Below are 22,365 nucleotides of genomic sequence, written 5' to 3'. Positions count from 1 at the left end.
TTAAAGACACACATACGCGTAGAGGGATTGCAAAGGTAGATTAGTTCAACGTTTTTTCTTATATTTTATTCATTATTTTTGCTTAATATTTTGATGTATTATTTAATGTTTGTTTGATATTAGTGTTTTTAAATTTAATATTTTTTCTTGAAAAGGAATTTTGAATTCGAATGGCATTGAAAAGGATGTAACAAATTACGCTAGACAACATAGCTAAGGTCTGCGAATCTGATAATCATGGTTTTGAATGTCTTTAAACCCGAACCTAAACGAATCTCTGGTGCACTGGTGCCCAAATAAATTATTGGCATGTGCAAATTACATATTACAAATGTATTAGAAAAATATCATAAGAATTAGAGAAATACCTTCAAAAATAATGTTTCTCACTAAGGTTAGTTCTTCAGAATACCCAGGTGGATGTTCCTTGGGATCTAAAATTGAAGCAACAGCTCTCAATTTTTGGGACCCAAAGGCATGCAAATTTCGGATATTATCTTACTAATTCCGGCCCCCTAGAAAAAAAAACAATTTAAAATCAATTGAGGAAACACCACTAGACTTGAAATCCTTTGGCCCCGGAGACAGGGGTGCGAGTCCTGGTGTCGCTGGTTGTTTTGTTTAGAACGGCGGTCAGTGAAGTGACTCTGTAAGCTAAGCCGGAGTCAACCCAGCTATAAACGGATGCCCGGACAAATATAAGGAAGGTAAACAGGAAGGGTGGGGGAAAGAAAAGGATGGTTAGCCCCCGGCCCCCCTTACATTTCCTGGCTGAAGAGCAATGAATGACCTTTGTTTGTTTTTTTCAAATAATTATTAATTCTAAAGCATTCCAAAAGGTAAAACAAATGACATAAAACGTTACAGATAGGGCCTTCGAACCTCACATTCTTGGTTTCCAAGTGTCTCCGAACCAGAGTCAGAGTCATAGTCTTTATCGAGTCACAGTCTATCGTCTGTATCGAGACGGATTATTCACAGATGTAGATTTTTCAAGTGCAAATGACAAGTGTAAAACAAATGACATAAAACGTTACAAATAGAGCCTTCGAACCTCACATTCTTGGTTTCCAAGTATCTCCAAACCAGAGTCGGAGTCAAAGTCTTTATCGAGTCACAGTCTATCGTCTGTATCGAGACGGATCATTCACAGATGTAGATTTTGCAAGTGCAAATGACAAGTGTAAAACAAATGACAGAAAACGTTACAGATTGGGCCTTCGAACCTCACATTCTTGGTTTCCAAGTGTCTCCAAACCAGAGTCGGAGTCAAAGTCTTATCGAGTCACAGTCTATCGTCTGTATCGAGACGGATTATTCACAGATGTAGATTTTGCAAGTGCAAATGACAAGTGTAAAACAAATGACATAAAACGTTACAGATAGGGCCTTCGAACCTCACATTCTTGGTTTCCAAGTGTCTCCAAACCAGAGTCGGAGTCATAGTCTTTATCGAGTCACAGTCTATCGTCTGTATCGAGACGGATTATTCACAGATGTGATTTTGCAAGTGCAAATGACAAGTGTAAAACAAATGACATAAAACGTTACAGATAGGGCCTTCGAACCTCACATTCTTGGTTTCCAACTGTCTCCAAACCAGAGTCGGAGTCATAGTCTTTATCGAGTCACAGTCTATCGTCTGTATCGAGACGGATTATTCACAGATGTAGATTTTGCAAGTGCAAATGACAAGTGTAAAACAAATGACATAAAACGTTACAAATAGGGCCTTCAAACCTCACATTCTTGGTTTCCAAGTGTCTCCGAACCAGAGTCGGAGTCATGGTCTTTATCGAGTCACAGTCTATCTAGTATCGAGACGACGTATTCACAGATGTAGATTTTGCAAGTGCAAATGACAAGTGTAAAACAAATGACAGAAAACGTTACAGATAGGGCCTTCGAACCTCACATTCTTGGTTTCCAAGTGTCTCCAAACCAGAGTCGGAGTCATAGTCTTTATCGAGTCACAGTCTATCGTCTGTATCGAGACGGATTATTCACAGATGTAGATTTTGCAAGTGCAAATGACAAGTGTAAAACAAATGACATAAAAAGTTACAAATAGGGCCTTCGAACCTCACATTCTTGGTTTCCAAGCGTCTCCAAACCTGTGTGTGAGTCATAGTCTCTATCGAGTCATGGTCTGTAATCTGTGTCGAGACGGATCATTCGCAGATGTAGATTTTACATGTGTAGCAAAATAAATTTGCAAATCCAGCTCAAATAAACCGACTTGTAAAATGTTCCACCCTCAGTAGAATTAATAAACTAGCACTTTACTGAAAACAAAGGACCGACATCCAAAAAATAAAATATGCACTTCCTAGGAGTAGAAAATTGAACATATTCTATTTATTTCAGATTAATTTCTATTCGGGCCAGTGTACAAGAGGGCAGATTTTAAACCTTCAGCAAAGGATTTGTGACCATTGAGATTTTAATGGTACCGTTATAGTTCTTCCTAGCCTTGCCACTCTAAAAATAGCAACCGAAAGTGCCATTTTTGGTGCTATATGGCACCATAGGACAGAGTTACTAAGACAAATTTTTAATGGTTGCTTGTAAATAAGTCATTAAATATATCATTGTTATTTTTCGGTAACCTGTTAGCCTTGGTGGACAAATAGAATTAGGAGTGAATAGTGTACTGATAGACTGAAAGTTTGGAGAGGGTTTATACTTCATTTTTAGGGTTTAGCATCATAACAAGTATGTTAGCTCTCTTGAAATTTGCATTCCCTAGCATTTTCAACATCTTTGAGGAAAAATTTATGATTAGTTGCACACAATGGCAGGAAACGCCACTTTGCTGTGACACGGCCATGCCAATTTACTTATTTTATAGTACTCATTGGTCTTCGAGAAAATTGGTAGTGGCTTGTAGGCACCCTACAAATGTGAGCCAGCTAAGAACCATCATTAAAGAACTTTTATTTAAACTGAGCTCTCAAAAAGAACATTGATTTTGCATAGATGTATGAATGAAATTTTTTTTCTGTGGGGGAGGAGGCATTAACCAGGATTGATGGACTGTGAAAGTGTATTTAAATATGCGTGAAAGTGCGTGAAAATATTTCAATTTCTAACATTTTAACAGAATCGCTTCTAATATTTTGAGGTGAGAAGAAAGATTGTCACATGCACCAAAGATTTGAAAAACCTTACCAAAGATATTATAGGGTCTACCCCATTCCAATATAAACAAAAATAGATAGAATGTTTCCATGAATTTTGTTTCCACCGGAACTGATTTCGAAAAAATGAAAAAGTGCAAAGAATTTATTAGGTGTCAATCAATTTGATTGTTACTAGTCATTCAAAAATATTTCCTACGAGAACAAATCTAAATATATACGTCAGTTCCACTGTTTAATTATGCAGCAATCTAAAAATTTACCTAAGTCGTGTTTCTGATTTCATTTTTACCACATCTCAGGATTCGAAAAGATTTTTTGTCAAACCAAAACTCTAAAAACAAACGTTTTCCCAGAAATTGAAAGGTTCTACTGTTAATTTTTGTGTCTTCTAAGGAGGAAGATGGGTCTCTTTGACTTTGAAGGCCTCCCTACTTCGTGTTCCAAGAATAACAGTATAATAATGATAAAAGTGAGTTTCCTTTTCATTTTACCTTTCTGCGGTTAGCTGCTTAGTAGGTTTGCTCTCATCTTGTACAGTAAGGAGTAAGGCAATACACTTTTAGGAGGAAGGTAAGTAAATATTTCTGATGGTTTCGAAGTAATTTTCACAATTTTTCTGGTCTTCCTAAAATTTGCCCCTGATCTGCGCCTTTACCTTTTTTTTTTTCAGGAGCTGGTAAACAGAGCCATGGAAATAGTAAAAAAACAAGGATATCGTGCAGTCATTGTTAGCGCTACAAACCCTATTACAATGAATATGTTTGAAAAACAAAAGTTCGATATGCTGAAAGAATTGAGTATAAGCAACTACACTATAGATGGCATCAAAGCATTTCCTAATGCAACAGCGGGGCAGGTAGGAAAGCTATTTGGAAAGGCCTTGGTATAAGGGTATAAGGTATAAGTTCAAGAACACTTGACTATGTAGTCATGACTACTTACAATGATGAACATTGCTCTACTGTTTAAGCCCAGCAGGGTTTTTGTGCGAGTACCCTTTAGGTAGTGCTTTAATTTTTTCTAATAAATTCGTTTATTAAAATGTATTTATTATTTGTGATAGTGCTAGGCAAGAAGTCATTATGAATAGGGCTCAGCAAGCTATGATCCCTACTCCTTTTAATCTCGGAATTCACATTTTGATCCCTTTTTATCTTATTTTTGCTGTTTCTCATGCCGCCCATCTCCGTCATTGGCTGCCGTAATTAAAATATGTTATATAGTATTTATTAGTAAACGAAACTTTAAAAAATGAGATTTTGATACTAATAGATGCATCAAAAGAATCGGATTTTTATGCTGATTTAAAATATATAAGTTTCATCAAATTTAGTCTTACTTATCAAAAGTTACGAGCCTGAGAAAATTTGCCTTATTTTGGAAAATAGGGAGAAACATCCCCTAAAAGTCTAATAATCTTAACGAAAATCACACTATCGCATTCAGCGTATCAGAAAACCGTACTGTAGAATTTTCAAGCTCCTATCTACAAAAATGTAGAATTTCGTATTTTTTTTTCCAGAAGACCAATCACGGGTGCGTGTTTATTTGTTTTTGTTTTTTTCCAGGGGCTATCGTATCGACCCAGTGGCCCTAGAATCTTGTGAGAGGGCTCATTCAAGCGGAAATTAAAAGTTCTAGTGCCATTTTTAAGTGACCGAAAATATTGGAGGGCACCTAGACCCCCTCCCACGCTCATATTTTCCCAAAGTCTACGGGGCAAAATTCTGAGATAGTCATTTTGTTCAGCATAGTCGAAAAACCCATTAACTACGTCTTTGGGGGCGACTTTGGGGGCGACCCCCTCACAGTCCCCGGGAAAAGGGCTACAAGTTACAAACTTTGACCAGTGTTTACATATAGTAATGGTTATTGGGGAGTGTACAGACGTTTTCAGGGGAATTTTTTTTTGAATAGGGATGGGGTTGAGGGGAGGGGGCTACACGGGAGGATTTTAGAGAGAATTTCCATGAAGGGGGCGCAGGAGTTTCTAATATTATTTAAAACAAGGGCAACTAAGCCTCCTCCCCAAATCCTTTTTTTCTCAAAATCGTCCGATCAAAACTAAGAAAAAGCCATTTAGCAAAAAAAAGTAAATTTCGTTCTAAGTATTCATGTGCGGAGAGCCAAAATCAAAACATGCATTTATTCAAAAACGTTCAGAAATTAAATAAAAAAAAGTGTTTTAACTGAAAGTAAGGAGCGACATAAATAGTCTTCTAGCTCTAAATAGTCAAAAGCTCAAATAACTATGCCCAGAGGGATGATATAACACCCCAGAGGTTTGTTGAGGGATGCTGAACACTATGTGATACACTGTGCGCATGCTGATTGTTGAAAGGACATATCTTATGTTTAAACTTTCAGAGCATGCTGAGGATGATGTTAAAAAGTGGTCAGAGGGTAACCAATCCCCCTTCATTCCCCCCTTTAGCTGCCCTCCCTCCAAAGATATCTGATCAAAATTTTGGAATAGCAATCTTGTTCAAAATAGTCGACAAGTCAAATAACTATACCTCCGGGAATGAATTAATTCCCACAGCCCCTGGGACAAGTGTTGTAAGTTATATAAGTTGCCAATATTTATATGCAAGGTTTTTGTCGGGAGAAAGAGGCATATTTGACCCTGAGTCTGCAAAAAGGCCAAAAATATCAAGGTAAGACTTCCAGAAAATATCTTGGAGGATGCCAAATAAAATCAAAGCAGACCATATGCAGGAGTGTTTTCGAACGGACACAAAAGCAATATCTAAGGAACGCCTAAGGGTGTTAAATTGAAAATTCAAAGACGTATAGGGATGACTGTTGAAAAAGCAACAAAGTTCCACCACCCCTCCCCCTTTTACCCTTTTATATTTACAACTGTGACAACTTGTAACTGTGACTGCGACTATTTGTAACTGCTGCTACATCTATTTGTGACTACTTTCAGGGAACATTAAGGGGATGATGAGCTTTGAAACTTCTAAGTTCAAAATAACATCAGTTAGATGTTTTGATACCTCGATAAAACTTTGATGCTGAAAAAAATTGATGTTGAAATTGGGAAAGTTGAAAAACTTGAAATTTTGGCAACCAAAAACGAAAAAGAAATTAATTTAAAAAACCTCAAGAGAATAAAGTTTTTCAAAGAATAATAAAGAAATCAAACAGTCGTGGTAACGAACTGTAGTAAGGAGCGACCCGGCTCAATAGTAACCAAAACTATAAAAAATGGAATTTTGATACCAATAGCTACATCCAAAGAATCGCATTTTAATGCTGATTTTATATATATATATATATATATATATATATATATATATATATATATATATATATATATATATATATATATATATATATAGTATAGTTTCATCAAGTATAGTCTTACGCATAAAAAGTTACGAGCCTGAGAAAATTGATGTTTGATAATTGAAAATTGATTGAAAATTGATGCTAGATGTTTTGATACTTCGATGAAACTTTGATGCTGAAAAAGAATGATATTGAAATGGGGAATTTTGAAAAACTTGAAACCTTGGCAACCAAAACTAACCAGGAGTTAATTACAAAAACTCTACGAGAAAGAAGTTTTTCAAAGAATAGCAAAGAACCACATTAAATCTAATAACAGCAGAAGTAAATTTCCATAATAATTTAAAATCGAAACGAAAAGGAATCACTATTAAAGAATTATAGGACACCCAAAACCGAACGGAAATTAAATAAATAGTCTACCAAACAAACATGCAACAGGTACCCATATAAATGAATAAATAAACCTTAAAATGGGTAAATTTTTTGAATTCTCATATCAAGCTTAAAACGAAGAAAAATCACTTCAACAATACAAACAAGAGTTTGGCTTCTACCCCCAACTTCGTTAAATGTAAAAGTCCGAAGCCTACGATGTCATTTGCGCTTTACTGAAAACAAATTATATTAAAAATATTTTTTTGTACTTACAACAATAAAAATAAAAACAAAAAACATTTGAACTGCTGAGCTTTCAGTGATTAATTTCATGATTTATCAACTATTCAGTTTAATTTTATTAGTTCTTTCCAAGGACTATTTAAGAAACATAATTTTCAATAAAACACAAATGGCGCAGTTGGCTTTAGACTTTGCTTTGTCAAGCTGTGACTTCCTGAAAAGACCTGTCTGTCTGAAATAAAGAAAAGCATTTGACAAGCATGTTACAGGTTAAAAAAAAATTCAATAACATTTAATAAAAATTATATGTTTTGTTCCACGTGAAAGCTAATTAACAGCTGAAATTACCTCAAATTAACTTTGTATTAGTTTATGTTTGACATTTTTGTGAATACGGTTAACTACTATCGCAAATTATTTCTGTATTAAATTTTGAGTTAAATTTTTGGGATTAGATTTCGGTTAACTACTTAACTAGCATCTTTAGTTTGAAAATATCTGCACAATCATCATCAAATTCAAATAATTGAGGCAAATAACCATCTAATGATAGTTAATAACTTCATCAACACTCACATCTGTCATATTTTACTCATTATTGATTGTAATTAATCATATTTCAATAAATCAATTATAATACATATTAAGGCATTTATTAATAAACTATTCCATGTTATTAGTTAATTCGCGTTAAAGGAACATGAATTAACTTGCTAATTTCCGCATGGAACTCATTCAACATCAGCGCAATAATCATCTCCAGAATTGCTAAAACAGCACGAAAGGGCTATTTTAGCACTATTTCATTATGTGTAGAACTATAGCCCGTGGTCATGGTTCCTAACATAGCACGAAAGTACTATTTTAGTCAAGTTATTTTTTACTACAGCACCAATAATCATTGTGTAGCATACAAACTTGGGTGATTGTAGCACTTCAGTGGCAACCCTGGTCATAACGTCTTTTGACGCCATTCTCTGACTGACTCATAGACCACATGTGTCTTGTTGGATCTACAATACTGATAAGTAGTTTACCTTGCCAAGATACAGCTTTAAAATTGATTTTTGGCACCAAATAAAGTTTAGTGGCTTATCTCGAATTTTATAATGACACGTAACTTCGACGATGTAAAGAATGGAATAAAATATGAAATCGCTAAACTTGAACATTATGAAATAGTAAAGCATATGTTTTTACATGATTACTTGGAACGTGAACCGCTAGTGCTAGCTTCTGGGCATGGTATTCTCACAGAGGACAAACAGAAACTGTAAGTCTCCTTTTTTAAATCCTGGTTTACACCCGCCTTGCTTGGGGGAGGGGGGAGAAGCCTTACTATGAAACCTCAGAGATAAGTTTGAGGCTAAGTTTACGAAAAATTTAAGCAAAGATAAAACGGGTTTTAATTTCGACAAAGCAGTGAACAAAAAAAAATTTATAAAGACAAAACTGCTCTTTAGCTAAAAAAATTAAAATAATCTGAATATTTCAGCCCCACTTCCGGGAGCCTTTCTCAACAGAAAAAAATTACAAACGACAAAAAAAAGAAAATATGTTTTTTTTAAATATAACACAAAAAAAGAACCACGACAACTAAGCACATGAAAAAAATTTAACAAAACAAAAGAAGGTCGCCAGACCCCAGGTCCACCACCCCTAAAGAAGTCTTACAGGTTTATGAAACAAATTTATGAATTATAAATTGAATAGATTTTTTCATTTGCTAGTTTAGCTGCAGTCCGTTGACTTCTCACAGTATTGACCTAAGTTTGCTAAGTTTGGATAAAAGAAGGGGTAAAAATATGGTATAGGCCACGAATTATAGGCTTATAAGACAAAAGGAAATATGTCATTATTAAACTTCTCATTCAATGCTCTTTCCGAACACAGCAATTTCTTCAGCCGCAATCATATTCCAGTTCTCACCCCTAATGGGATTATATAAATAAACCGGAGCATCTCTTTAACGTCTTTAATTATCATTATCCCTTTTTACCATTATCTCTAAAATGTTTTTACCATTATCTCTAAAATGTCTAAAAGAAACATAATGAGGAACTAACGCAATAAACAAAATAGGGAATCTACTGGTTCTATTTTCACTTATTTAATATGTTTCCCCCAGAAATCGTCGTTCTCGCCAACCTTTAAGCTCTAATTCCTGTAGCTCTAGCCAATATTAACTTAGGTAAATGTTTAGTTTCGTTAAAGTGCTCTAAACTGGAAACTATGCTACGAAGCAGCATAGTTTTCAGTTTAGAAGACTTAGAAATGCTAATTCTAGAAGCGCATCAACTTCTGGTTGACGCTCCTCCTCCATGGGGCAAACTAAAAATGCGTAAAGTGGGCTTGCTTACAGGTAACATTACCTATAGAGCGAAGCTTATTAGTCCATGAGCCCTGCGGGTGGTGGGGCGAGGTGTGCATTCTATACTTATTGAATAAACCTCGTTTTTTGAATTTTATTACTCTTTGTTGAATGAATATAGAATACAGACCTCGCCCTGCTAGCCGCGGGGCTCATGGATTAATACGCTTTACTCTATATGTAATGTTACCTGTAAGCAAGCCCACTTTATGCATTTTTAGTCTGCCCCATGGAGGAGGAGGGTCAACCAGAAATGGATACGCTTCTCTAATAATGACAAAAAAATAATATGCGATCATCAGAATCTTGCTTCATGCATTAATACGCACTTTAGACAGCTTGGAACGAAACTAAACATTTACCTTAGTAAATGTTTACCAGAGCAGACCCACAAACTGGATCAGAGGTTCTTGCCTGAAAAGCCCAGTGCCTCCCTACACCTAAAAATTACTAGGCTTAATTTAAGGGTGAAAATGCCATTGATGAATTCTCCGCCACACAAACACACACAATCAGTATGTATTGCACCAGCTGTTAGACTCATCCTTCACTTACCATATCTCTAACTTGACATTAATATTGTGAAATATCTCAAGCTGGTCACCCATAAATATTCAAAATCGATTAATTTAAAAAAAACATTTCCACAAAATAAGTTTTTCAAAAAAAAAAACTCTATTAAACAGAAAAAGCAGAAATAAAGACAAAAATCTTCCAAGCGTATAAGTACCACAAATCACCATCAATAAAAAATGAAATCCAAAACGAATGGAAATTGCAATAAATAACCTCAAAATAAGAGTCAAACTCAAAACAAGCAGAAATTAACATGAGTAGGGCTGACAACCTCCATGCCTTTTCAAGACCATAACATATTTTGCGCTCTACTGAAAAAAAAAAAAGGAAAAAAACACACAAATGAATGTAGATTGACCGTTTAATATACTGATATTTATTCCTTAAAGTCTTAATAATTTTTGATTTATGAAAAGTAAAAAGAAAAAACATTTGAAATATTTTTTTATTAAAATGCAAATTATTTTCTGGTCTTGATAAGGAACGGAGGTTTTCAGCCTTACTCGTGTTAATTTTTGCTTATTTTGAGTTCGACTTAGTTATTTTTTGTAATCAATTAAAAAATAAAACTCCCCCCAAAATAAATTTCTTCTGCAGCGATTACTAAAACACAGAAGATATTTAAATGAAAATCTGTGGAAACGTTTAGGGGAAAGTTGAAAAATTAAAGTATACTATATGCGCACAGATTGCTGATATGACTACTAATGCGACACTACTACTGCTACTACTGCTCCTTACCACTACTACAATGAAGCTAGTACTACTAAGTGCGCTAATGAAGGTAAAAATTTGACAGAATATTGACGGGAAAATTGAAACAAAATAAAAATATATTATGTGCACGTAAATGGTCAAAAGGACGTATCTCAAAATAGGATTTTGGCATAATGTTCGAACTTTCAAATATTGCTTAAAAGGGAAGATCAATAAGGTAACATGTGCATACCACTACTAACACTACTACCACTGCTACTTTTACTTCTATTGCTTCTAAACTACTTTAAACACTGCTTCAAAATACATTTTAGTAAATGCAAATACATTTAAGACTAAGAGTATTAAAATGTAAACAATACGTCTAAAGGGGATCAGGCAGGAACATCAGCAATATTTTGGGAAAGGTTTTACCGCATCAACGTAAAAATTCCAGTGAATCCTGAGGGGGATGTTCAACTGACCAAAAGGCAACGTATACATGCTACTAGTGTTATTAATACTGTTGCTACTTCTGATACTATTAATACTAATACAACACGGCTACTGACAAAAAACTTAAAACAAAATACCTATTAAATGCTTTCATTTTTTTAACTTCAATAAAACAAAAATTATTAGGAGTAAAAGGATTAAATATTAGTATAGCATATGTATATTAAACTGACAACCAACATTCATTTATTTTGTTTGTCTTTTTTCAGTAAAGTGCAAATTAAGCTCTGGTCTTGAGAAGCCATTGTGGTTGTAAGCCCTACTCTTGTTAATTTCTGCTCGTTTTGAGCTTGAGTCGGTTATTTATTGTAATTTCTGTTCCTTTTGGGGTTTTATTTATTTATTGACGGTGATTTAATGTAATTTTACGCTTAGAAGATTATTTTACTTTATTTCTGTTCATTTTGGCTTAGTAGAGCTCCTTTCTTTTCATTAAAACGACATTTTATTTTTAAAAAAATTGAGGGCTACTACGACCCCCTAACTACTACCAATATGTTTTCAGTTATGAGGTTACAAGGAGGCCAACACACTAGCATTATGCTCCTTCAACATATTGCCTTGTTTAAATATGCCACCTTTCAATGATCCCATACATATTTGACACCATTTTACAGCCAGGTTCGTACTTAATATCTAGTCAGGTCCCAGAGTGTCCTGGGGACTTAGGGTAATTTACTTTCCTTTGGGTGCTTGGTTACAGAGTACGGTAATAGATAAGAGTAGAAAATAGCAATATTGTCGACAAATAATATCACCAAGGCCATCTGACGTATGGCGATTTTAAATGGAACAATAAGACAAAACTAGCGTAGTAATAAGTATTGTTGGCAATACGGTATAATTATTCCATTTTGGTACAATTTTAGAGATCCTGATACAATTGGACACATCCAGATCTTTTATGTTAAAATCCAAAATTTCTCATTCTTTTCACTTCAAGGACTGAAAGTGACTCAGAGATAAGTTTTCTTATTTCTGGAGGGTCATGAAAATATATTATTCTAAGCTTATCTTTGGCTTGACATGTCTTTGTAAAAAGTCTGAAATGATCCTGAATCCTTTCCCACTTTCAGCCACAATTCTCCAACTTTTCTCCGTTTCATATTCACATCTATATTTTGTTTTCTATTCTATACAAGTAAGAATTCACTATACTTGGATATTTTCTTTGCAATCGCCCATCTTGCGCGTTACACTAGCGCGAACCATATCTACTTCTGAAAAGATCAAATAGATGAAATACGTTAAATTTCCTCTGCTGAATGAATGAGCCAACGAAATCTTTAATTATTTAATTGGGTCAAAGATAGGGTGCGTGGCAGGTTTATCTACAAGCGAAGGGAACATCGGGTCCGAAAATTCCATACAATTTTCCTCCAAAATAGTTAGTGCCTTCAGCAAATGAAAGGGTGCCTGGTCACAAACGTGTAATATTGATTGCCATTATGATATTTGGAAAGCTGTCCACCCTCTTCTAATGATAATACTTCAGCAGATAGTAGATATTGACCAATACCTTCAGTAAAATATTAGCTGAAATATAAAGTAGAGAGCTGAGGTTCTAGAATTTGTATTGCAATTTGACTCTACTATATGATATGAGGTGGCTCTTTGGAAAAAAAAAAAATAGATTTTTTGTTCATCAAACAGTTCGTGGTAACGAACTGTAGTAAGGAGCGACCCGGCTCAATAGTAACCAAAACTCTAAAAAATGGAATTTTGATGCCAATAGTTACATCAAAAGAATCGCATTTTAATGCTGATTTTAAATATATAAATTTCATCAAGTCTTACTCGTCAAAAGTTACGAGCCTGAGAAAATTTGCCTCATTTTAGAAAATAGGGGGAAATACCCCCTAAAAGCCATACGATCTTAACGAATTCGTATATGAAAGGGGCTTTTCCTCCTCAACGCCCCGCTCTTTACGCTAAAGTTTTGTACTGTTTTAAAATGTAGATTTAAGAGAAAGAGTCAGACATTAGCGTAAAAAGTGGGGCGTTGAGGAGGAAAAGCCTCTTTCATATATGGAGCAATTTCTGTTCGTTTTAAATTTTAATGTCGCTCCTTATTTTCATTTAAAAAAAACTTTTTTCTTTTGTTTAATTTGAAAACAAAGATTGAGCATTTTGTGTTCTCAAAACTTTCTCTTTTAGTGACCAAGAGTTGTACACCTTTTTAGTTCCAACTTTAGAAAGTCAACTGTCTATTATCGCCAAAGATGCAGAAACTAATGAAATTGTTGGAATCAGAGCAAGCAAAGTTTTGGAGAAGGGCTACCCCAAAGAGCCCCAAATGAAAGGTATTTGAGCTTTTCTCTGCACAGGGCCTTTTTCCAATTTTTTTTTTCAGTTTGTTTTTATTTTAGACTGGGGCACTTCCTATAAAAGGATTTGTCATAGAAACTTCAAAAGGAGTTCATTTCATTAGGAATTGAAAGTTCTGGTGGCTTATTTAATAGTTGAAAGTGATTGGAGGGTAATTGGCATCCCCCATACTCATCATTTCCCAAAACATATCCAATAAAAATTTTGCGATAGCCATTTTGTTCAACGTAGTTCTAAAGTCCAGAAATTATTCTTTAAGGATGACAACCCTCCCCCACAGCCCTCAGGACAAGGGCTGTAAGTTATACTCTGGGGGCAAAAGAGGTTCTTATGGAAAAAAATGGTCGTATAAACTTCGGAGTGCTCATTGGATTGGACATCAGAAGTTCTAGTGTCATTTTTAAGAGTCAAAGTGATCGAAGAGCACCTACTCTTTCCCCACCCACGTCAAATGTTCCCCAAATGCATACGGTAGAAATTGTGAGATAGCCATTTATTCTAAAACAAAGTTTAAAGATCACATAACAGGGCTTTGAGGTTGACATAACCCCCAGAGTCTGGAGGCGGGATTTGAATGTTATGTCGCGGAGACATTTAATGTTTTTTCTGGAAGGAGTGAACTTGTGAACTATAGAAGAGGCTCATTTGATTGAAAATGTAGCCCTTTCAATAACCAAAAGTGATAGAGGGCATCTAGCTCCCTCCCCTCCCTGGCATAAGTTGAAACTTTCGACGCAACTACTATTTGGCCCAATGCCCACGGGATAACTGTTTTGAGGCTAGAATTGCTAACCGATTGCGCATGCAACTGCTTTGTGACAATGGCCTTGAAGTAGAGCTGGTGCCCACCCACGAGCAATCCAGATGAGACCTGTATCCAAACTGTCTAAAACCGGTTCCGTGAGCCTCCAGCCGTGGTCACAGTTGCGTTGCAGAGTGCTTGAAAATGATTGGTGAATTTGAAAACCAATGAAAACTCAAGAAATACACTTAGATTTTGTCTTTCAAAGCCTGCACATCTTGACATAGAATGTAAAGAAACTATTTCTTTGAATGGCTTTTCGTTCGATTAAGTAAAAAAAACAAGTTTTTTTTTAACTGAAAGTAAGGAGCGACATTAAAACTTCAAGACGAACAGAAATTACTCCGTGTATGAAAGGGGCTGTTCCCTCTTCAACGTCCCACTCTTTACGCTAAAGTTTTTTACTGTTTTATAAAGTAAAATTGAGAGAAAGAGTCATACTTTAGCGTAAAGAGCCGGGCGTTGAGGAGGGAACAGCCCCTTTCATACACGGAGTAATTTCTGTTCATCTTGAAGTCTTAATGTCGCTCCTTACTTTCAGTTAAAAAAATCCATCCTAGGGCATATCATAAGTTGAGACTTTCGTCGCAACTACTATTTGGTCCAGTGCCCACGGGATAACTGTTTTGAGACTAGAATTGCTAACCGATTGCGCATGCAACTGCTTTATGACAATGGCCTTGAAGTAGAGCTGGTGCCCACCCACGAGCAATCCAGATGAGACCTGTATCCAAACTGTCTAAAACCGGTTCCGTGAGCCTCCAGCCGTGGTCACAGTTGCGTTGTAGAGTGCTTGAAAATGATTGGTGAATTTGAAAACCAATGAAAACTCAGGAAATACACTTAGATTTTGTCTTTCAGAGCCTGCACATCTTGACATAGAATGTAAAGAAACTATTTCTTTGAATGGCTTTTCGTTCGATTAAGTAAAAAAACAAGTTTTTTTTAACTGAAAGTAAGGAGCGACATTAAAACTTCAAGACGAACAGAAATTACTCCGTGTATGAAAGGGGCTGTTCCCTCTTCAACGTCCCACTCTTTACGCTAAAGTTTTTTACTGTTTTATAAAGTAGAATTGAGAGAAAGAGTCATACTTTAGCGTAAAGAGCCGGGCGTTGAGGAGGGAACAGCCCCTTTCATACACGGAGTAATTTCTGTTCATCTTGAAGTCTTAATATCCCTCCTTACTTTCAGTTAAAAAAATCCATCCTAGGGCATATCATAAGTTGAGACTTTCGTCGCAACTACTATTTGGCCCAGTGCCCACGGGATAACTGTTTTGAGACTTTAAGTTCTGTTCGCTTTAAGTTTTAATATCGCTCCTTACTTTCAGATAAAAAAAAACTTGTTTTTTATTTAATTTCTGAACGTTTTTGAATTAATGCATGTTTTATTTTGGCTCTCCGCACATGAATAGTTAAAACGAAATTTGCGTATTATTATTTTTTTTACTAATTGGCTTTTTCATACTTTTGATTGGACGATTTTGAGAAAAAGGGTCGGGGGAGGAGGGCTAGTTGCCCTCCAATTTTTCGGTTACTTAAAAAGGCAACTAGATTTTTAATTTTTAACGGACTTTTTTATTAGTAAAAAATATGCGTAACTTACGAACTAACTTACGTAACAAACTTCTATATTCGTATATTTTTTCATGTATATGAGGGGGTTTGACCCTCGTTAATACCTCGCTCTTTACAATAAAGCTTAAATTTTGTCCCAATTCTTTAAGAATGACCCCTGACCATCTCCAGTCGTCTTGTCCCAGTGTTACACCAAAATGTGCGCGATGTGCCGGTCCTCATGTTTCAGATAGAGACTCGCCTTGCAATTTGTCACCTAAGTGCGCAAACTGTGGAGGTGATCATGTTTCGTTTATCCTCACTTGCCCTAAATTGAAAGCAATTGTTAGTCGCAAGTTACCGAAAACAAACTAATGTCTGAATCAGTATCACTCGTGTTCTTCAATATTAATGGGACGAAAAACAAGGACCTGACCATTGATGAACTGTACAGTAAGTTTGACATTGTATGCTTTCAGGAACATCTTTTGACCGCAACGAGTGATAATTTCCTGCGCCGCAGTTCCGCCCACTTTGTTTTCACAACAAATGCTAAATCTACTTTTGGAAGGCCTTCAGGGGGTTTAGCATGTATTATAAAACAAAAGCTCAGCTTTCTGTCCCCGTCATGCTATTTCTCTGATGAACATTTATTGGCTATAAGACTTGGTAAAACCGTATTGATAAACACTTACCTGCCTCACGATGGGAAGAATATGACATCGCTTAATAAATTCTCCAAAGCATGCTCTAGTTTGAAAACTCTCCTTCAAAGTATAAGCAAAAATGGGTACGAATTTATTATTATTGGAGATATGAACACTGATGTAAAACGTGATTCTGCTCGTACTGTGAACCTACTTGATTGTGTCCCTGATTACAGAATCAAGGAGGCACACTCGTGCCTCTATAAAGAGGCGACACACGACAATGTTAAGCGATCTTCGGTTCCAGTGGTCGCAGACGGATGGGGAGGGATGCATTTCGTAGCCCGAGCTCCAACTAAGAAACCTGCAAAATTTCATCCCCCTCCAACTTTTTCTTCATGGGGAAAATCTGGCCGAAAGTTTCGACCTGTCAACCCAAGCCCCCCTTTAACGTTGTCCGATCGGGCTGAAATTCACAAGTTAAGGTCCCCTAGGGCCCAGGAGCTTATCCGCGAAATTTCAGCTTGATCCGATAACTCCTTCCCTGTTTTCCAGAAACCACGCATAGCCACTTAAAATTCATTTACTTTTTTTTCCTAGACGCCTACAGGTCACATCCGACATCGGATCTGGGTGTACGAAGACTCATTCGATGCGGAATTCTCCGAGTAAGTGCCCATGAAAGTTTCGTAGGAAAATCTTAACCCCCCGAAAGTTTTGACCCTCCAACCCCCCCACCCCTTTTAACGTTGTCCGATCGGGCTGAAATTCACAAGTTAAGGTCCCCTACGGCCCAGGAGCTTATCCGCGAAATTTCAGCTTGATCCGATAACTCCTTCCCTGTTTTCCAGAAACCACCCATTAGCTATTTAATTAACGGATTTCTCTCCATAAGAGCCCATGTTAATTTGAAATTTTTAAAAGCTATTGAGAAGTTATATTTACATACATGCAAGTTATTAGCTCAGTTGGTAGAGCGTGAGACTTTTAATCCCCGGGTCAAGGGTTCAAGTCCGTTACGGGCGGTTTTTTTTCACAACATCAAAAAAATTTTGATAACACCTGGACAGCTTATCATTTGAGAGACGAGGAGTACAGGAATTATTAAATTACATCCACCATGGATTGTAGAAAAACGTACAGAAATAATATGAAAAAAACTTCGTTTTCTTAAAGAGTTAAAGAGGCTGCGTCCCAAAGTCGAACCTTAAAACGTACAGGAATTAGAAGAGGCAGTTGGGGGGCCGCCGCCCCCCAAACCCCCAGCTTTTAAAGACTCTTTTGTACAGGTTTTTTGTTTTTTTGCTAACCCCCAGCTCTTGGCTTCGGAAAGGCCCTCTTTTAATTAACAAAAAATTGAAATGAATGAATAATGGAATAACTTCGAAAAATGTTAAACACAAGAGGACAGGAGAACCATTTCGCCGAAACTAGTAATTAGTAACAATGAAATCCCCCCCCCCAAAAAAAACCTGTACAAAAGAGTCTTTAAAAGCTGGGGGTTTGGGGGGCGGCGGCCCCCCAACTGCCTCTTCTAATTCCTGTACGTTTTAAGGTTCGACTTTGGGACGCAGCCTCTTTAACTCTTTAAGAAAACGAAGTTTTTTTCATATTATTTAATTGTGAAGGATCTACCTTTCTCGTATGTGCATAATTCCGGCAGCTTATCGGATATTGATCACGTGATTTGTTCCCCGTTCAGTACATCTTCAACAGTGCATGTCCACGAAGATGAGCAAGATATTGATCACCTTCCTTTATCGCTATGCTTTTTGATTAGAAAAGATAGTACTGACCAGGCTTGTGCTCCTGCCTCTAAATGGTTTGTGCGGAGTAATTGGAAAAATGTTAATATGCCATTATATATTTCAACCCTGGCCATTCTCCTTGGTTCTTTACGTGTACCTTTTCATCTACTCCAGCTGAGTGTTAGTCCTACTAAAAGTAATTACGATCTGAATCATTATTACAACCAAATCGTGTGGTGTTTAAAACGCGCTGAGGAGGTTGCTGTCCCTCAGGAGCGAGTGAGGAAAAGTACAAGGAAACCAATCTGGTCGTGTGACCCTGAGCTGAAAAGTGTGAAAATTAAAGCCAAATTGTGGCTGCGTATATGGGTTGCTAACGGTCGACCATTAGCTGGGAATGTGTTTGAAATAAAACAAAAAACTAAGCGTGAGTTTAAGAAATGTCTGCGATCGAGCCGTTACAAAGGGTTAGACTATCCTACCAATAAGAAAGAATGGGACAAAGTGATTAATTCAGCTAATTTAAATAACTCGGCAAATCCTAATTGCCCCATTACGCCTTCCGCATGGTCGGACCACTATTCAGTTATATTTTCCAAAGTGAATTATGCAGTGCACGCGCTTTATTCGAAACTGCTTGATTCGGTTCTCCCGCCTTCCCTGACTCAGGCACAAGTTATTCCCGTTTCAGTTGACGCTGTAATTGCATCTGTTAAGAAATTGAAATCAAGTTCTCTTGATATTGACGGTATCAGTGCTTGTCATCTAAAAATAAATTGCCCGTCTTTGTTTTTCCATTTACAGTTGTTTTTCCAAATGTGCCTTTGTTGTTCCCTCGTTCCTGACAGCTTTTTGTGTGGAACTGTCCCTTCTGTACTTAAACGAGGTAAGACTCCTTTGGATTGTTCTTCTTACAGGCCTATCACGGTTGCTTGTAATTTTAGTAAAATCCTTGAACACATCCTACTTCCTTTCATAAGTGTGAATGCTGATTTCGGGGAGAATCAGTTTGGTTTTCGGTCTGGCATCGGGTGCCAGCACGCTCACCGTGCTCTTGCTTTCCTTCTTAAAGATGCTTCGGCGAAAGGGTATGGTCTTCATATTTGTGCTCTTGATCTTTCTAAGGCTTTCGATAGTGTTGTACATAGTCAGGCTCTTTACTCTCTTTATAGTCACGGTATTAACCTTTCAGTTATTTTTCTTCTAAAGTTTTGGTATAGTAATTCTTATCTTCGAATTAAAACTAATGGTGCCCTTCCATCTTCTAATGTTCTTGTTCGTCGGGGCGTAGGGCAGGGTGGAGTGTTATCTCCTAGTATTTTCAAATTTTGTATCTCTGGTATTCTTGAGAATATTTCTTCTATGTGTTTTGTTGGTTTGAGTGATATTTCTTACCTTGCTTATGGTGATGACATTCTTCTAATTAGCCGGTCTAAACTAAGTCTATCGCAGATGGTTCATAAAGTTTCTTCTTCTTTTACTAAAATCGGTCTTTCGCTTAATGTTGATAAATGTGAGTATCTTTCTTTCAATGTTCCCTCTTCTCCTAGGCCTCTAATTTTTCAAAATTTTTCTATCCCTCATGTTGATTCGATCCGGTGGTTGGGTATTACACTTACAAAAAATCTTAAAACTCTTCGGGAGCGTGCTGTCTGGGATGCTAGCGTGAAAATCCAGATTGGTTACTCTAAAATTACAGCCAATCGAGGGAAATACAATCGTATTGCCCTTGGTAAGCTTTATTCTACTTTTTCCGATCATTCTGTTCTTTACCTTTCTGGGCTTTACCCTATATTTAAGAAAAAAGATATTAGCGATATTCGATCCTCTTATTTCCGTTTCTGTAAATTTCTTCTCTATCTTCCTCTGTGGTATAGGAATCGAAAGATAATCAAAAAGTTCCATCTTCCGAACATTACTGAGAAGCTGACTGATCTACACAAAAAGCTCTCAGAAACGGCGTATCGGCGTTTGTCGCCTCACCACGGTCTGATCCGTTTGTATGATTAATGTCTATTGTTGACTCTCGTTTTTTTTTTTTTTGTATCACATTTTTTTTTTATTTGTTTTCCGTTTTTCTTCAAGTTTTTACTCCACTATTTATCTTTTTGATGTAAGTGGGTTAGAAATAAATATTATTATTATTATATATTATTAGAGTGGAGGTATCGGGATGAAACTTGGTGGGAAAATAAGCAGAAGCTCTAGGTACGTGATTGATATAACGGAAATGGATCTGCTCTGTTTGGGGGAGTTGGGGGGAGGGTTAGCCTAATTCTGAAAAATCTCCGATTTTTAAAAAGGGGTATTTTTAACTTACGAAGGAGTGATCAGATCGTAATGAAATTTGATGTTTGGAAGGATATCGTGTATCAGAGCTCGTATTTTAAATTCTAATTGGATCCAGTGACGTTGGGGGGGGACCTAAAATCTTGGACAACGCTTAGAGTGGAGGGATTAGGATTAAACTTGGTGGGAAAAATAACGACAAGTTCTAGGTACGTGATTGACATAACCGGAACGGATCCGCTCCCTTTGGGGGAGTTAGGGGAAGGGTTAATTCTAAAAAATTAGAAAGAATGAGGTATTTTTAACTTACGAAGGAGTGATCGGATCTTAATGAAATTTCATATTTTGAAGAACCTCGGAACTCAAATCTCTTATTTCAACTCCAGACCAGATCCAGTGTCGTTTGGGGGGGGGCGCGGAAATCTTGGAAAACGCTTAAAGCGGAGATATCAGGATGAAACTTGGTGGGAAGAATAAGCACAAGTCCAAGATACGTGACTGACATAACCCGACCGGGTCCACTCTCTTTGGTGGAGTTGGGGGGGGGGGGAGTAATTTGGAAAAATTAGAAAAAGTGAGGTATTTGTAACTTACGAAGAGGTGATCAGATCTTGATGAAATTTAATATTTAGAAGGATCTTGTGCTTTAGAACTCTCATTTTAAATCCCGACCAGATCTGGTGACATTGGGGGGGGGAGTTGGAGGGGGAAACCGGAATTCTTGGAATCCATGAAAATCGAGGTATCTTACGAATGGGTGATCGGATCTTAATGAAACTTGATATATAGAAGAATCTTATGTCTCAGATGCTCCATTTTCAATTCGAAGGGATCCGGCGACATACAGGGTCAGAGGGGGGAAACATAAATCTTGGAAACCGGAAATCTTGGAAAACACTTAGAGTTGAGAGATCGGGATGAAATTTGATGGGAAGAATAAGCACAAGTTATAGATACGTGATTGACATAATTGGAACGGATCCGTTCTCTTTGGGGGAGCTGGGGGTTGTTAATTTGGAAAAATTAGAAAAATTGAGGTATTTTTAACTCAAGAACATGTGACCAGATCTTAATGAAATTTGATATTTAGAAGGAACTCGTGTCTCAGAGCTCTAATTTCAAATCCCGACCAGATCTGTTGACATTGGGGGGACCTGGGGGGACCGGAAATCTTGGAAAACCCTTATAAATATCGTAGATACGTGATTGACGTAACCGGAGTGGATCTGTTCTTTTTGGGGGAGTTAGGGGGTGGGGTTCAGTGCGTTTGCGAGTTTGGTGCTTCTGGACGCGCTAGGACGATGTCTAGAAAATTGGTAGGTTTGTCAGGGAGCTACACAAATTGACTTGATAAAGTCGTTTTTCCCGATTTGACCATCTGGGGGACTGAAGGGAGAGGAAAAATAGAAAAATTGAGGTATTTTTAACTTGCGAGTGGGTGATCGGATCTTAATGAATTTTGATATTTAGAAGGAGCTCGTGACTCAAAGCTCTTATTTTAAATCCTAACCGGCGTTAAGCCTCTGATTTTCCTTTTAAAGCAAACTATTGATTCTTAGAACTTTGCTAGAACTCGTACCATATGAGCTCTTGGCTCTTCCGACCTCTTCTCAAGTGCCATATGAGCTCTTAGCTCTTGTTGTAGATAGGAGATTGAAACGTCTACAGTGGGGTTTTCTGTACGCTGAATTCGATGGTGTGATTTTCATTAATATAAGGTTTTCATAAGAACTTTTAGGGGGTGTTTTCCCTTATTTTCCAAAATAAGGCAA

The 22,365-nt window shown here is 36.8% G+C and overlaps 2 protein-coding genes across 2 annotated transcripts in view; both read left to right on the top strand.

Moving 5' to 3' along the window:
- Positions 1–4,189, top strand: LOC136037392 (uncharacterized; the record flags this gene model as incomplete). The annotated part of the gene is given in 2 exon segments (XM_065720137.1): positions 1–35; positions 3,814–4,189. Coding segments are annotated over 2 exon segments (254 nt in total), but the record flags the coding sequence as incomplete, so codon positions are not given.
- Positions 4,190–8,034: 3,845 nt separating this feature from the next.
- LOC136037391 (uncharacterized) overlaps positions 8,035–22,365 on the top strand; it is a 29,236-nt gene continuing 14,905 nt past the window's right edge. Inside the window, exons 1-2 of the mRNA XM_065720136.1 lie at positions 8,035–8,334; positions 13,378–13,523. Coding sequence (XP_065576208.1) covers positions 8,171–8,334; positions 13,378–13,523 — 310 coding nt within the window. The 5' untranslated portion in view covers positions 8,035–8,170. The remainder of the gene's footprint in view (positions 8,335–13,377; positions 13,524–22,365) is intronic.

This window comes from Artemia franciscana, chromosome 16, assembly GCF_032884065.1.
Source record: "Artemia franciscana chromosome 16, ASM3288406v1, whole genome shotgun sequence".
Classification (NCBI taxonomy): Eukaryota; Metazoa; Arthropoda; class Branchiopoda; order Anostraca; family Artemiidae; genus Artemia; species Artemia franciscana.
Note: the sequence above shows the minus strand (reverse complement) of the source record. Positions and strands in the feature narration are given on the sequence as shown.